This window comes from Xenia sp. Carnegie-2017, unplaced genomic scaffold (assembly GCF_021976095.1).
Source record: "Xenia sp. Carnegie-2017 unplaced genomic scaffold, XeniaSp_v1 HiC_scaffold_16, whole genome shotgun sequence".
In the NCBI taxonomy this organism is placed as follows: Eukaryota; Metazoa; Cnidaria; class Anthozoa; order Malacalcyonacea; family Xeniidae; genus Xenia; species Xenia sp. Carnegie-2017.
This window is the reverse complement of record NW_025813469.1, coordinates 5,168,731-5,183,943: the sequence shown is the minus strand read 5'-3', so window position 1 is coordinate 5,183,943 and position 15,213 is coordinate 5,168,731. Positions and strand designations below refer to the sequence as shown.

At 36.6% G+C, this 15,213-nt stretch overlaps 2 protein-coding genes across 3 annotated transcripts; one reads left to right on the top strand and one right to left on the bottom strand.

The window, feature by feature from the left end:
• The first annotated feature begins 2,696 nt into the window (after window positions 1-2,696).
• On the top strand, window positions 2,697-10,307 carry LOC124436808 (RNA-binding protein NOB1-like). Its single transcript, XM_046986781.1, has 7 exons — window positions 2,697-2,912; window positions 4,148-4,281; window positions 4,737-4,796; window positions 4,977-5,504; window positions 5,789-5,886; window positions 6,335-6,479; window positions 9,372-10,307. The coding sequence occupies exons 1-7, from the start codon at window positions 2,702-2,704 to the stop codon at window positions 9,624-9,626; spliced, it is 1,431 nt and encodes a 476-aa protein (XP_046842737.1). The 5' UTR covers window positions 2,697-2,701; the 3' UTR covers window positions 9,627-10,307.
• On the bottom strand, window positions 9,773-15,140 carry LOC124436807 (carboxypeptidase D-like). Of its 2 annotated transcripts, XM_046986780.1 has the most exons (7): window positions 15,040-15,120; window positions 14,020-14,518; window positions 13,021-13,880; window positions 12,673-12,884; window positions 12,026-12,169; window positions 11,589-11,699; window positions 9,773-10,746 (listed from the first exon to the last, which is right to left on the bottom strand). In XM_046986780.1, the coding sequence occupies exons 2-7, from the start codon at window positions 14,044-14,046 to the stop codon at window positions 10,337-10,339; spliced, it is 1,764 nt and encodes a 587-aa protein (XP_046842736.1). In that variant the 5' UTR covers window positions 14,047-14,518; window positions 15,040-15,120; the 3' UTR covers window positions 9,773-10,336. The 2 variants fall into 2 exon arrangements, with proteins under 2 accessions (XP_046842736.1, XP_046842735.1); XM_046986779.1 differs by lacking the exon at window positions 14,020-14,518 and having other exon boundaries at window positions 15,040-15,140.
• Between the last annotated feature and the right edge of the window lie 73 nt (window positions 15,141-15,213).

Genomic DNA, 15,213 nt, shown 5'->3' with positions numbered 1-15,213 from the left:
GAGATGCGTACTTATGATTCCCATACATGTAGCACACAAGAAATACTTAAGACTGGAATTTCAAGAAAAGACTTACGAGTTTCAGTGCCTTCCATTTGGGCTGGCCTCCGCCCCCCACGCATTCACAGGTTTGATGAAACCGGTGATAGTGGTATTACGCACCTCACGAATCAAGATAGTGATTCATCTGGACGATATTCTAATAATTCACCAGGCTCAACAGAAAATTGTCGAGATATTCAACCGAGCACTAACGTTGTTAAGGAATTTGGGTTTTTTGATCAAACTGGAGAAATGCTCCCCAGTCCCCCTTCCCTTTCAGGAAGTAGTCTTTCTTGGGGCCTTGATAATTTCTCACAAGATGTCCTTTGGGGTACCAAAGGAAAAACTTCGAGCTGTCCAGGACGAGTGTACGAAAGTACATATGAAGCAATGCAAGAGTTGTCAGCAATGATTGGTCCGATAAATCATGTGGCAAGGATTGGCATCCATTATGCAACTCTTCATTATCGTGCCTTGCAACTAGCGCACATCAATTGTCTGCACTGGAGAGGTCGTCATACAAGGTCATCACGGGTACAAATTCTGCTTAATCCATTAGTACTAGCAAAGCTTCAGTGGTGGAAATCACCCATGACCTTACATTACAATGGTACAGCAATACACCTCCCGGCAATAGATCTGACAATTACTACAGACGCTTCTACCAGAGGTTGGGGAGCGGTATGCAAAGGAATAAGGACAGGAAGGAGATGGGCCTTTTGCAAAGCAAAGAACCGTATCAATTACTTGGAACTGAAAGCGGTTCTGAAAGACAACACAACATTTGAAGTTGTTGATAGACAACACGACAGCTGTAGCGTACATCAACAAAAAAGGCGGCACAAGGTCAGCTCGGCTAGCACAACTAGCAATGCAGATTTGGATATATTGTCTTTCTCGCAATATTTGGATCACAGCAAAGCATCTTCCTGGGTTGATGAACCTGGAAGCAGTTTACGCATCCCGCAACTTCAACAACCACACCGAATAGATGTTGAAGTCCAGCTTATTTCTGGAAATAACAACCCGATATTACACACCGCAAGTGGATTTATTCGCTTCCCGACTGAACAATCAAGTACCTAATTACATAGCACGTTACCCCAATCCTGGGGCAATTGCAACGGACGCTTTCTCCGTAGTTTGGAACAAGTGTACAGTCTTCTATCATCCACCAGCTGTTCCGATCCCAAGGATTTTACTAAAGATGAAACGCGACAAAGCAACAGGACTACTGATTGCACCAAACTGGCAGAGCCAACTCTGGTTTCCAATGATGTTGGAAATGTTAGTGAACTTTTCAGCAAGGTTGCCAGTTCTAACATCAACAATCTCACTTCCATTTGCACCGGAACAGTTGCACTCACTTTGGAAAAGTCTCCAGTTGACGGTACGGCCGATTTCAGGAATCGTCTTGAAACAGCAGGAAATCCAGGAGATGTGCGCAAAAGTCTCATGGCATCATGGCGAGGTTCTACACAAAAAAGATACGAGGGGCCATGGAAAGTATGGTCAAGTATGGTCAAGAGACACTTCACCGGCAGAAGTGTCTCTTTTCAGCGCCTGTGAAAGATATCCTCACATTCCTCACAGAACAATTCCGTAATGGAAAATTGGCATATCGACCAATAGGTATTTATAAAGCTTGCAATTCACGATCCAATCGAGGGAAAACAACATGGAAGCTTACCAATCGTGACAACATTCATGAAGGTATTTTCGAATTAAGACCTCCACAGCCAAGGTAGTCAAACCGTCTCACGATAGCTGTGTAAAGCTATTCAGCAAGCAGGTATCGAGAAGTCATACAAAGACATTCTACTCGAGCAGTTGCAACGTCAGAAGCAGCAGATTCGGGATTAGCATTACAAATAGTACTAGAAGCAGCAGATTGGTCATCAGCAAGGACATTCGAGAAACATTACCATAAAGAATCAAAGCAGGGACGGTTTGCTTAATCAGTACTTAGCTCATTTAAAAAGTAATCAAGTGAGATTCATACATGTTATCTTGTGATAAAAAATATTAGTCGTGAAAATAAATATATTTCCTTATCTGATATATATATGTAAACAGATAGACTTCAGTAGATACCTTTATACATCTGCACCAGTATTGCGAGTATCAGTCGGAGAAGGTACGAAGGAGAAATATTATTTCCCAGAGGGTTCTTACCTGAAGGGGAGATGTAGTTCTCCGAGGACCTTCGAAGACTGAGAGCAATACTGGTACCCATACCTTCATAGGTGGTTATCTATACCACCCCGCACGACTACTGAAGATCTTTACCTCAGCAACTACTCAATAAGTGGAATAACGTGCGCATGTCAGAAAATTTTATAGTGGGTTCCAGACCGCTGGCGGCCGCGGATCTGCACCAGTATTGCTCCTATCAGTCTTCGAAGGTCCTCGGAGAACTACATCTCCCCTTCAGGTAAGAACCCTCCGGGAAGATTATATTTCCAACCCATTTTCACACCCAGGTGACGCCAATAAATTAAAATAATTAAATTAGAATAATAAAACTAAATTTCATTTTTCCATCTCGCCTTTACAATTCTTTGCGCCTTTATATTTCTTCAGAATAGCACTCCCGCTGCTTCACACCGTCATTGCCCGCTGGCTCAGTTGAGAATCACAGATTGATTAAAAAATCAATATGGAGTCTAAAAACAACGATTTGATCGAGGTTTTGATTGCCGATTCTGCGGCGTTTCTGAAGAATGTTGCCTTGCAAAACATTGCGAGAAATGTTTATACTATTAACGAAGTGGTAGGAGAAATTAAAAGTGCTGCAGCTCGTCAAAGATTGGCTGTTTTACCCTATGAAATATCATTCAGAGTACCTTCGTGCGAATCAATACACGTGGGTAAGAAAAAGATCTCGGGATATGAAATACTTAGAACTAACTGTTGTTTAAATTTCGGAAAATAGCTCACGCTTTGGATCAATGATTGTTCTTGATTGAAGTTTCTCGAGATTTTGCGTTGTTGATTACGGACTTGCCTAAATCAAGTACAATCATTTTATAGTTTTTTTACCTTTTTTCTTGCATTTTTTCACGTTGGATTTTGAAGTCCTTTCCCCCAATGATTTAAAAAGTGCACATATGCTACTAACGCTTTTTATGGCCTGTTTGTGCAACAGATAGTGTTCTTCACTATTTTTGTGGCCTGAGGAAAATACACATTAGTCTCTCACTGCACTCAGTGGGACTGTGGCAAAAGTTTGAACAATCTGCCCATGGTCCTTCCAGCATGGGGTTCCCCTCCCCACCCACCCTCCCAACTCTGACAACATTTTCTTGTAATAATGGTTAATAGAAAAAACAATATTCACTGCTTTTCATGTGCAAACAGAAAAATATTAATTAGTGCTTTCAATTTACTTCCAGGAACACAAATTCACTAATTCTGACTTAAAATGAGAAATATGAATTTTACAGTGCTTCCACTTTCCCAAACAAAAACTTAGTTTTTATCATTAGTTCCATTACACCATTTAGGGTCTCCCTTGCATGCTGATTGCTTGGGTGCCCACAGCTTTTCTCACCCGGAGCCTATAGCAGTTATGCCACTGTCTGTACTACCTCTTATCCCAATTTGCTATGATAACTTGTGTATGTTTTTGCAGTTTGAAAGTGAAGTATCTGCAAAACTTTGAAAATGCAATATATCATTTGGTATCTAAAAATGACTTAAAAAATAACTGCTAAATAGAGTTTACAATCACTGTTTTATTCTTTAATTCCATGGATATGGATCTTAATCAAGATTGTTGTAAAATTGATGTTATCTTGGATTAAAGCTACGTATAATGTAGCATTAACACTTTGTTAGTGATTTGTGCTTTAGGGTTGCCTTCAAAATAATCATAGTAATAACGCAAGGCTTGTGGAAGATTGATAATTGTGGAGAGGGTGGTGGTGGCATATATTCATGTATGCATGTTTTAATCCGTTGAAAAGAAGGGATTTCAAAGGAACATGCTTTATGATGTCATTCACATGTAAAAATTACCACCTTCCAATTATCAATTTTTGACAGCCTTGTAGCATCAGATATATATTGGCTTTGCAAACTTCCTTTTTCTCTCTGTAACCAGTGTCAGAATTTGCCAAGAAAACTGGTGACTTTCAAACTCTTTCCCTGGTTGATCTTAAACTCTTGGCGCTTACATACCAACTTCACAAAGAACATTCTGGGATCGATGGTCTTCAAACAGAACCAACTAATAAGGTAATGTATTAATTGTATTTGCAGTACAGAGATCTTGCTTTGTGCAAATTACTTTTACTAACAGGTTTATAATACTGACTATTCCAAAGTGGTTTTTTAAAAGCATTATGATGGCAAGAAGTCTCGCTAACTCTATTGAAGTTCACTGTTAGTTTACTTTGCAGAAAATAGTTATAATTACCAATTTATTAAATATTGTTTTTTATAATCTCAACCTGTGGTCAAAGGTAGTCTTAAACTAGTTGACAATTTGTTGTCACTCAAATACCTTTTAAATTATGCTACATATATGTGCCAATATTGTTGTATGCAAGCTATTATATGTATGTAGAATTTCATTCATTAATATTTGTTTAATATGATATCTGTGATTAAAATATATTGATTGAAATTGTGGAAAATTACATCTCGTGAAAATATTCTTATCTGCAAAAAATATTTTGATTTTTGTGTAGGTCGAGGTCATTGACAAGCGCATTCAAGGCTGTATTCCCGGATTTTACACCAAAAGTCAGGTGAGAATTTATGCAAACATCCAATGTCATTCTGAGGCAATGCAAAGTTTTCTTTGTTGTTAATCTACTTATGGACTCCACATATATAGCATGATAGCATTATAGAACTCTTAGCATGATACAATTGCTGGACAAGTGCTGTGAGAGTGTCATAAATCGCTCAGTTGTTGTTTTTTTCAGAGTTCTGAAAACAAAACTGAAACATTAGATGCATGTGAAGATGCAAACTTAAGCAAAGAAGTCCATGAACTTGATGGAAACCTGAAAAAGTGTTCTCTTGTGGAAAATGACTCTCAGAATGAACAAGTGAATAATGTTGAATTTGGCAATATCTATGATGAAAAGAAAACATTACGCAATGACATTGGAGGACAAGAATCCATTCCAGAGGTCATCAACCATGTGATGATGGAAAATAATCAGAATAATATCAACAAGTTTACCAACACCACGATTGTTGATGCTATTGATGAAATTGTGTGTGAAAAAAAGGACGACCTCCAGAAAGAAAACAACATCCATCATAATAGTAAAACTGATGAAGTCAGTAGTTATGACTGTTATTATAATGATGAGGATGATGATGGTGAAGGGTGGATAACACCTGACAATATTGGCCAAGTGAAAGCTGAATTTGGTTTAACAGAAGCTCAATCAAAGCCAATTGGTGTTAGAGTAGGATGTCTAACTACTGACTTTGCAATGCAGGTATAATATTGCTTTTCTCAAAATTGAGCGAAGGAGTAAAAAGAGTTCAGGCAATTTTCGCCTCCTCCTGAAATTAGTTAACATGTTTTTGAAAACATTAAATTGAAATTAAGTTGAAAAAATAGGAGTTTCCAAGTATAATAGTTGCTCTTTCATTATGGATAACTTTACTGTTTTCAAAACTTCAATGTTTTTCATACTTGATGAAAATATTTTGATAAAGAGAATAAGAAAGCTTGTTGATTAAGAATTGAAACAAGTTTTAGCAATCTTATTTTCTTCAGAATGTTCTTATTAAAATGGGACTTCATGTCATCTCTGTTGATGGAATGTTGATCAGAGAGGCTCGCAGCTACGTCCTTAAGTGTTATTCTTGTTTCAAGTAAGTTCTTGATGTTTTGAATACCATACTTTATCAAATAAAAAAATAAATTGCATGCGTTGTTTGGCTCATAGTTGAATTTGCATCAGCCAGTGCAAACCAATCCAAGCTCAATCAATTAAATCAATCAAAGAGAATTTGTAAATCAATGATGAATGCTTGTTAGAGGAAATATTAAGATATTTATTTTAAATTTATATGTTTCACATTAATGTTGTTTTATAAAATAAATGAACAACAAGTTGGGCTTAAAACAAATTTCTGACTAATGATATAAAAAAATTTGCTATATTACTATTGTCTGATTGCAACTTGTTATGTTAAATTTGTCTATAACTATATATTGTATGTAATCGTATTATGAGTTTTCAACTGTCTAATTTTATGAAATGAACTTGTCTGTTTCATATTATGACTGGCAGCTGATCCAATTTGTTTTGAATACTAGGGTGACCTCACAAATGGAGAGGATATTTTGTCCCAAGTGTGGCAACAGAACATTGGTAAAAATCTCTGTAGAGGTGGATGCAGATGGGGTGACACGATATCATGTGCCCAAGAGAAATAGACCATTTAACATTCGAGGCAAAAAGGTTTGTGTATACGTTATGATATTGTAGCTATAACTTACAATGGTATACTATCATTGTCTGTAGTACCTACGTATGTATATTTACTTTAGTCTAGGACCTGTATAAGAGTTTGTATGCACTTCTTTCACCAGAATAAATCTCGACTGTTTTTTGATAAAACGATCATGACATTCAACATGGCATACGTGCCAAATCCTCAATGCTAAGTCCTAGAATTTAGACCCCCCCCTAAAACGGCGGTGTCAACAGAGCTCTAACTTCCAAAAACAAAAAGAAATAATCTTTCTGAAGTGCTTAGAGTGTTTAGAAGGTTCACTTTTAGGTGTGGTCATGAGAGGAAAAAATTTGCATAAGTTCAATATTTACTGAGAAAATTACCACGTACTGTCTCTGGTTAGATGACAATTAGGCCAAAGAATATTCTTGGCAGAAATTGAATTTTCTTATTTTCAAAGAAAAAATCACACGAGACGAAAAATAAAACTTGGGAATAGTGCAGTTTAGCGGACACCTCGGACGCTGACTCAAACCCTAACCGTATAATCCTAAGCAAAAAGGAGCCAGCGCTTCCCGTACAAGCGCCTGGGGTGTCCGCTTAACTGCAGTGTATGCATTATTTTGAAGCAATTGAGATTTGTTGACATACGATAGACTATATTTTACCTTCCTTCTTTAGTTCCTTTTACGTATTGCAAAACACGTTTTCTTCAGGCATAGGCCATAAAATGCCGTCTCCTCTTGTATGCTTTTTGTCGAGTCTTGAAAGCATTCATTGATTCCTGTACATTTTCATGATTATTGATGACAAAATAAGATTTCATTCCAGCTTCATCAAGTTTGGACGCAGTGCAGTTTCTTTTATATTGGATATTATGCACGCGGACTTTCTCTATGTGTCCCTTGAGCTTGATAAATCACGCTCTTCGGACTTTGCATGTTTTTTAATGGTGGTATAGCTGAGCAATACATTGTAGTTAAGTCTAAATAAAAATTGAAAAGATTTGCGGTATGCCTAAGGGTAAAACTTTTCATAGTACATGATCACATTGAGGATCGAGAATGAAAATACAGCGCTAAAAATAGCATGTACAGTGGTACGAATTTTGTACGCGCGTGGTCTTTGAGCAAGACCATACTCTCTTTGAGAAACTTGACGGGGGGGAGGTATGTATTTCCGAAGGGTTTGTTCACAGAGGAAGTCCGCGTGAAAAATATCTAAGATGGGAAACACTGCACTGCGTTCAAGCAAATGTACAAGAATCAACGTTTGCTTTCAAGACACGACAAAAACGCATACAAGACAAGACGGCAATTTATGGCTGAAGAAAACATGTTTTGGAATGGAAGGAAGGTAGGTGAAATATAGTCCATCAGATGTCAACAAAACAACCTCAATTGCTTGGAAATAATGCATGATTTAGAGTGAGTTGAGTATTTTCATGTGATTTTTTCTTTGAAAATAAGAAAATTCAATTTCTGCCAAGAATCTTTTTTGATTTATGCCAAATTGTCATTTAACCCGAAAAAGTGCGTGGTAATTTTCTCATTAAATTTTGAACTTACAGTCGCGGCAATAGAAGCGTTCCAAAAATATTTTATCAACACAGCTCACTTTTATCAATTGATTTAAAGACTTCCTCAACGAAACTCTTTGAAAAACTCTTGACTACCTGTTTTGAATTGACCAATCATACAATGTGCAATTTTCAAACCAACCAATCACAACAAAGCTTTGTGAATCACTTTGTAACTGATTGATTCAGGCATCGCGTTAAATTCGGTAGAAATGTTGCCATTTTTTGAAAGGAAAGATATTATTTCAAAATTGAGAAATTGCAACCACCAGAAGTAACTAAGGTGGAATTAAGGTCATGGGAGCTGGCTGAAATCGAAAAACATATTCAGCTGTCATATTAAACAAATAATATGATGATCATAAAGATTTTACTGTTGACAGCCATCAAAATAATAGTCAGTGCTATAAATACAATCACAATAAATCCCCAGTAAACATAGCTTCTGGTGATTGCCAGTACACAAGTTCATCAAAAGCTCTTGCATTTTAAGAAAATTCAGCATTTAAAACTCATTTATACTGGAGAAAATCCAATCGAATTTCTTTCAGTTACGGAGTGATTCACAAAGCTTTGACGTGATTGGTTAATTAAAAAAACCCCATGGTATGATTGGTCAATTCAAAATAAGAATAGCAGGAATTTAGGAGTTTTTCAAAGAGTTTCGTTGAGGAACTCTTTAAATCAAGTGATAAAAGTGAGCTCATGTGTTGATGAAATATTTTGGGACGCTTCTTTTGCTCGACTGTAAGTGAATTTTTTCTTCCAATGACCATCCTTAAAGTGAATCTTCTAAACACTTTGAGCACTTTGGAAACATTATTTCGTTTTATTTTGGGAAGTTGGAGCTAGGACGACTGCCGTTTCAGATAGGTGTCAATTTCAGTATTTTTGCCTGGATTTAGGATTTGGCGCATAATGCATGACGGTCATGGTCATTTTACCCAAAAATTAGGTTGGATTTTGTTTGTGTAAATGAAGTGCATTCGAACTGTTATACAGGTCCTGTATGCATATGCTATTGATAATATCTTGAATATAAATAAACAGAATTCAGGCCCATTGAGGGTGATGCCCCACTTTTTTGTCGATTCCCTTAGATGGTAACATATTTGTAGTAAATTCTCTAATTTAAACGTCACAAAAACTTTCTAGTATCGGAAGTTTAGTAGATTTTAACGTACGTAATATAGTGGATTTTTTGTGATGATTTTGCTTTTCTAAACGGAATTCCTTTACCGCAAAGTTTTTGAAACTAATTGACGCTTGTTATAGTACTGCTGAACATGAATATACAGCTTTTATCGCCAATTTGTAGCATCCTCTGCCGCTGCCCAAAGGTGGACGCCACAATAACAATCCGCTTTTGTTCGAAGATCAACTTATCACGCAACGACGTCTTCCGAAACCCAAGGACAAGGTTAACATACTCGATGAAGATTACGTCGTTAGGTCTTCGCCGTTTGCCGTCAACAACACGACTTCGCGCGCTTTCAATTTAGGATTTCATGTTCGCAATCCAAACAGACGTAATCCTAACGAAGCACGAAAGAAAACACGACGAAAGAAATAATATCGCAAGTTGAGCTGAAATTTTAGTCATTTATAACTTGAAAGAACGTTTAGTTTGTCTAGATAATGGGCTGTTTACGATGGTTTTTTGAACAACAATTAAAGGACAATGAAAGCATTTCATGTCAACCATCGTAACACAAGATATGCGGCAAAAAATAATATTTATTGTGACTATTCTACTAAATTTATTATTTGAAGGCTACCTTTATATGAACATGCCTGCACTTGTGTGAAGCTAAATTTTAATTTAACTCCAAGACATGCGTCTCTCAAATTTTAGCTGACTCTCGTAAACAAACTTCCTTTGGGCTGTGTGTGAGAAGGTTGGAACTAGTTAAATAGCTGGTTATAAATTTTGGCGGGAAGTAGCCTTCCAGTTACATTCAGTTCGTTGATTAAAGATTAAAACCAGTAATTAAAACTAAAACCAATAATCGAAACAAAACGAATTGTGTTGAAGAGATCACGTGATTTCGTACGCTTCCACTTCACTGGAAGAGTTTTCATTATGCTGTCTTCAGTAAAAAAAACTCGCGCTCTGTCTTATACGTAGTACACTGAATACGCCCCCGCTATAGAATGAGAAATGCTGATATTTTTCACTCGCCACTTTCCACAAAGATTGAATAAACTGTTAGGCCTTTTTTGATGTAAATGAAATAAATTTTTTTTTTGCAAATTCTGTCTCTTCTTTTCAATAACTAACATTTAGGAATTTTGCTTGTCATATTCGCGATGGTTTTCGTAATGTGCAAATTTGAATGAAACATAGTACAATATGCACACGTGTATAATTCTAGAAATATCTAGAAACGTAGAAGTCGAGTTTGCGTAAACTCGGTGCAATACCAAGATGTCGCTTTCCCACATCATAATGTAGAAAAAAAACAAAGTAATACACAGAATAGCATTAGTACGAAGCACCTTGGCGGCATTTGTTCTGTTATCGTCGACAATTGGTCTCCGTTTTGTTTCCAGTGGGACTGAAATGAAAGAAATCTTGGAAGGAAACACGACGACCTTCTGTTTTGGTGAAATTTTGTTTCCGGATTTCAAGTATACATAATACTTGCCAGGAATGAGAGAGTGACTGTAATAATACGTACTATTTGGATATGCTACAAAAGACAGCATGTAACGAATTTAGTAAAGGGCGACTTAAAATTTCTAATTCCAATTTATAATTACTGATAAGGTATACCGTAAATTGTCCATTTACTAGCTTGCCTAACCTTTACTGGTAAACATAACCTTGACTTTTGACCATAACTTCTATTTAGTAAAAATAACCTCTACTTTTACTTTTAAACATAACTTCTATTTACTTTTAAACATAACTTCAACTTTTGAAATTAACCTCTAGTTACTTTTGAACATGACCTCTACTTTTGAACAAGACCTCTACTTACTTTTGAACATGACCTCTACTTTTGAACATGACCTCTACTTACTTTTGAACGTGACCTCTACTTTTGAACATGACCTCTACTTTTGAACATGACCTCTACTTTTGAACATGACCTCTACTTTTGAACAAGACCTCTACTTACTTTTGAAAATGACCTCTACTTTTGAACATGACCTCTACTTTTGAACATGACCTCTACTTTTGAACAAGACCTCTACTTACTTTTGAACATGACCTCTACTTTTGAACATGACCTCTACTTTTGAACATGACCTCTACTTTGAACATGACCTCTACTTTTGAACGTGACCTCTACTTTTGAACGTGACCTCTACTTTGAACATGACCTCTACTTTTGAACGTGACCTCTACTTTTGAACATGACCTCTACTTTTGAACATGACCTCTACTTTTGAACATGACCTCTAGTTTTGAACGTGACCTCTACTTTTGAACATGACCTCTACTTTTGAACATGACCTCTACTTTTGAACGTGACCTTTACTTTTGAACGAGTAAGGCCTATTTCCTGCGAACATTACGCCTACTTACTTGTGAACATTCTGTTATCTTCACCAATTGCAATAACTTCGATAGACTTTGGTTCTTCAACATTTGAAACATCTACAAGACCGTTGATCTTTCCACAAGATGAATTATTGTCTAGGATAACAAAGTTTGTGAGAAAATAAGGTTAACAGCCTTTAAGGCCCGTTTCAAAAGTCGAATTTTCACTTGTCTAATGCATTAAAAATGAAAGACAAGATAAACATATTATCTTTGTATTTAAAACATTGACTCATGAAAAGTTCAAACCAGGAGTAATCCTTTGTAGCCCCCTCAGAAAATGGAAATATTCAAACGTATATAAATAAATGAAAAATAAATTTCAAAATAACTCTAATTTAGAAGAAGAAACTGGAATTTGGCATTTGATAAAAAATACCAATTAGCGCTTATGCAGTTATAGTGTTTATCGACTTACATACCTCCTAGTCTGCGAAGAATGAAGTTGACAATCTTCGTTTGGTCTAACACTTGAACATATTTTGACAGGTGTTGATAACCCTTCGCTGATACTTTAATATTATAATCACCCCTCAACAACAGTCGCCAATAATCACCAAGTTTAGCTGTGAATAAATTGGGTTTGTTTCATGAATAAGTTTAGTCATAGTTCCGCACGTTTTTAGCAATCCATATTCTCTCGTGCCATTCGAACATGCGAAAAAGCATGAACACAATTATCTTAGCAAGAGGCCCAAGTTATTAGTGACAAGCCAAATTTTGTTAATCGAATCTCTTAATGGTCGGACGTGTAATAGATGGGGGATCGTTTAGTGATAAAACTTGCTAATTGGCTTGTACGTAACTATGCATTGGTGGCAGCGTTGCCAACTTTGGAATGTTATCTTAAAGTGTTGGAATTTCTTGAGGTGGCGGAATTTTTGGAATTTTTCAAAATACAGAGTAAGGCCGTGATTTTGAAATACGCCGCTTGATTGTAAACGAGACAAATCTTAATATCTTATGTACTTCTCTGTTTTTCAAAACACTAGTTAAAAATTAGATTATTTTATTGTAATCAGCAAGTAAAATTAACTATAAAAGCTTTTCAAAAAATGCAATGCCCTACCACTTGCGATGACTTTTCCTCTCTCGTCAACGCGAATTTCCGCGCCCACAATACCTGCACCACAGCGATCTGTAATGACACCCTTTATTCCCATGTGTACCTTTTCCATGTAAGCGATCAATGCAGGCTTATGATCAGTCCATTCCTTTTGAAGTTGATTTGCCAAAGGATATTTGCAGCAACTCATCTCCACAGTGATTTCAAAGCAATTGCTGAAAGTCAAAAAAAATTTCTGCAGTAGTTTTTGCAAGTTCCTTTGAAAAGAACTTAACTAGAAATAGGAATTTCCATCAATTTAATAATTTGGAACTCGTATTTGATACATAAGCAAAGAATCACTTCAAATACCTTGCTAAGTAGTTATAATCCTGCATTCCACCATGCACAGCATACCATGCAGCACCATTTGTGATTCCATCCTTAAAGTATTGTTTGAAACCCGGACAGTTTGGTTTGCCCATATGCATACTAGGATGGGCAAAAGAGTAAGCCTTTGAAACATTTTGAAAGATGTCATCATCCGGTGTCTTGCTATAGAGACTAAGACCTGGCTTACCCTTTATGCTGTCATATGGATAATTGCACACCAAATAACCACCATGAAGGTTGGCAGAAAGAACAAATGGTATGGAGGAAATCCAGTTCATCACAGCTTTTGTTTCAACCTCTGGTTTCCCATTAAACATAGCATTTTGGGGATAGAAATAATCGGGGAAGTTTCGATTTAGATCATAACCATTTTTGTTGGCACGACCTCTCATACCCAAGCAATGACCTTCAATAGAAGCCTCCCATCCATCTGGATTCATGCTTGGCAAAATGTGAATTCTTGTAGAGTCGATTAGTCTTTTGACAACAGGATCTGAGGTGTTGTATTTACTGCAAAGGTAGTAGGCAAAATGGAGTAGAATCTCCCTGCCCAGTACTTCATTACCATGCATGTTCCCAACATATTTGAATTCAGGTTCACCCAGCTCATGGCGCCCTGGATTGTCCGAAATTTCCAAAACCCACAGTTCACGTTTTTCAACTGATTTACCAATGGTGTATAGTCTAGTGATGGTTGGCCATTGGTGGTGTATTTTCTTCATAATTACTGTCATGGCTTCATAGTTGTGATGTATGAAGTCAACACTGAAATTTTGACCACTTGCTACAGCACTTACAATCAACAGAAGCTTAAGAAACATTGTAAAACCAGCTCGAGCCTAGCAAATATATCAAAATTACAGCTTTGAAATTGTCTAGAGTTTAATTACAAAATATATTCACTTTAACTAGTTAAATGTAATCATGTCTATCAATGTTTACAAGGTTGAGGAGCTTTATAAAGCAAACAGACATTACCATATATAGAAATGGCACAAGACACATATCAGCCAGCCTGGTGTCACAGCCCCTAACAGATTTCCTGTAGGAAAATCCACGGATCTCCCCTTACATACATTCCATCAAGTTTCACGCAGATAATATCAGTTGAAAAGCGCCACGAATGCGATTAAGGAGATTGAACTTTGTTGAGGACACACTCAATGAGCATTTGCAGCATATGTAATTCCATATCATGAAATGAGTAGCTGATGATTACTGATAGGTCGACGATTGACCACAGGCTGTTATAACGTCAAAAACAACTTAATAATATTATCGATTCAGCAAGTGGCTATGCGCTTCATCTGCACAAGTCGTAATATAAATAATCTCAACGTGATCTTTTAGACATTGTTAATGTTCTTTGTCGCCATTTTCATGATATATCCGGTTGCGGTTATTTTAATAAGACTTGACACCTATGTACATCATTATTCCGATTTGGTCGAAACTTTTGACGTTTTTGGGGAGGGTTCTGAAACAAACATGAACATCGTTCGTTTAACATTTCAATATTTGCAAACTTAAAACATTCGTAAAAGTTTACAGCCGTTTTGAAAATGCCCAGTCATGTTTTTATTTTGACGTTTCATTAGGAATGCAATTATCACACCAATTAGGCCCACACGAAGGAAAGTATAGTATAAAAACATCCAATTTTGACCTTCGCATGGTCTGTCTAACACCGTAGAAATTTGCATTTATCTCTGTCTCTTTTCGTAAATATTCTATGGCGAAATTGTATTAAAATTGCAAATCACAAACACAACCTGCACACTGAAACATTTAAATGATTGCACAAATACTAAACTTTTTTCCCGTGGTAACTAATCTGATCAACAAAATATTGATTGGAACCAAACATACGACACTTTCTTTTAAATAGAAGTCATGAATGAATTATCTGATTTAAATAAAATTTGTTTTCCTGGTATTAATCTAGTATTCTTCCTGCCAGTCGCCCAAGGTCAAGTGTAAGAATTTTGATCATATTACCGTTCTTGAAGCACGCCACGCGTTAAAACTTTGTCCTCGAAAGTTCAGAGGAGTTGATGCAAACATTCACACAATCTCCCCATCCATTTAAGCAAATTTGATGGATTTCGTTTTTCAAGGGGGGAGGGGGTCAAATTACTACCTCCAATGATTACTTATGGCTTGCGCATGGGG

Bases quoted from the DNA above. Each gene is read 5' to 3' on its own strand.
- LOC124436808 (XM_046986781.1), top strand. From the start codon at position 2,702: ATGGAGTCTAAAAACAACGATTTGATCGAGGTTTTGATTGCCGATTCT. The intron at 2,913-4,147 runs GTAAGAAAAAGA...CTCTGTAACCAG, and splicing joins GTGCGAATCAATACACGTGG to TGTCAGAATTTGCCAAGAAA. The intron at 4,282-4,736 runs GTAATGTATTAA...ATTTTTGTGTAG, and splicing joins AAACAGAACCAACTAATAAG to GTCGAGGTCATTGACAAGCG.
- LOC124436807 (XM_046986779.1), bottom strand. From the start codon at position 15,105: ATGTTTGCATCAACTCCTCTGAACTTTCGAGGACAAAGTTTTAACGCG. The intron at 12,170-12,672 runs GTAGGGCATTGC...ATTTATTCACAG, and splicing joins AGGAAAAGTCATCGCAAGTG to CTAAACTTGGTGATTATTGG. The intron at 10,747-11,588 runs GTAAGTAGGCGT...TGTCTTTTGTAG, and splicing joins AGATAACAGAATGTTCACAA to CATATCCAAATAGTACGTAT.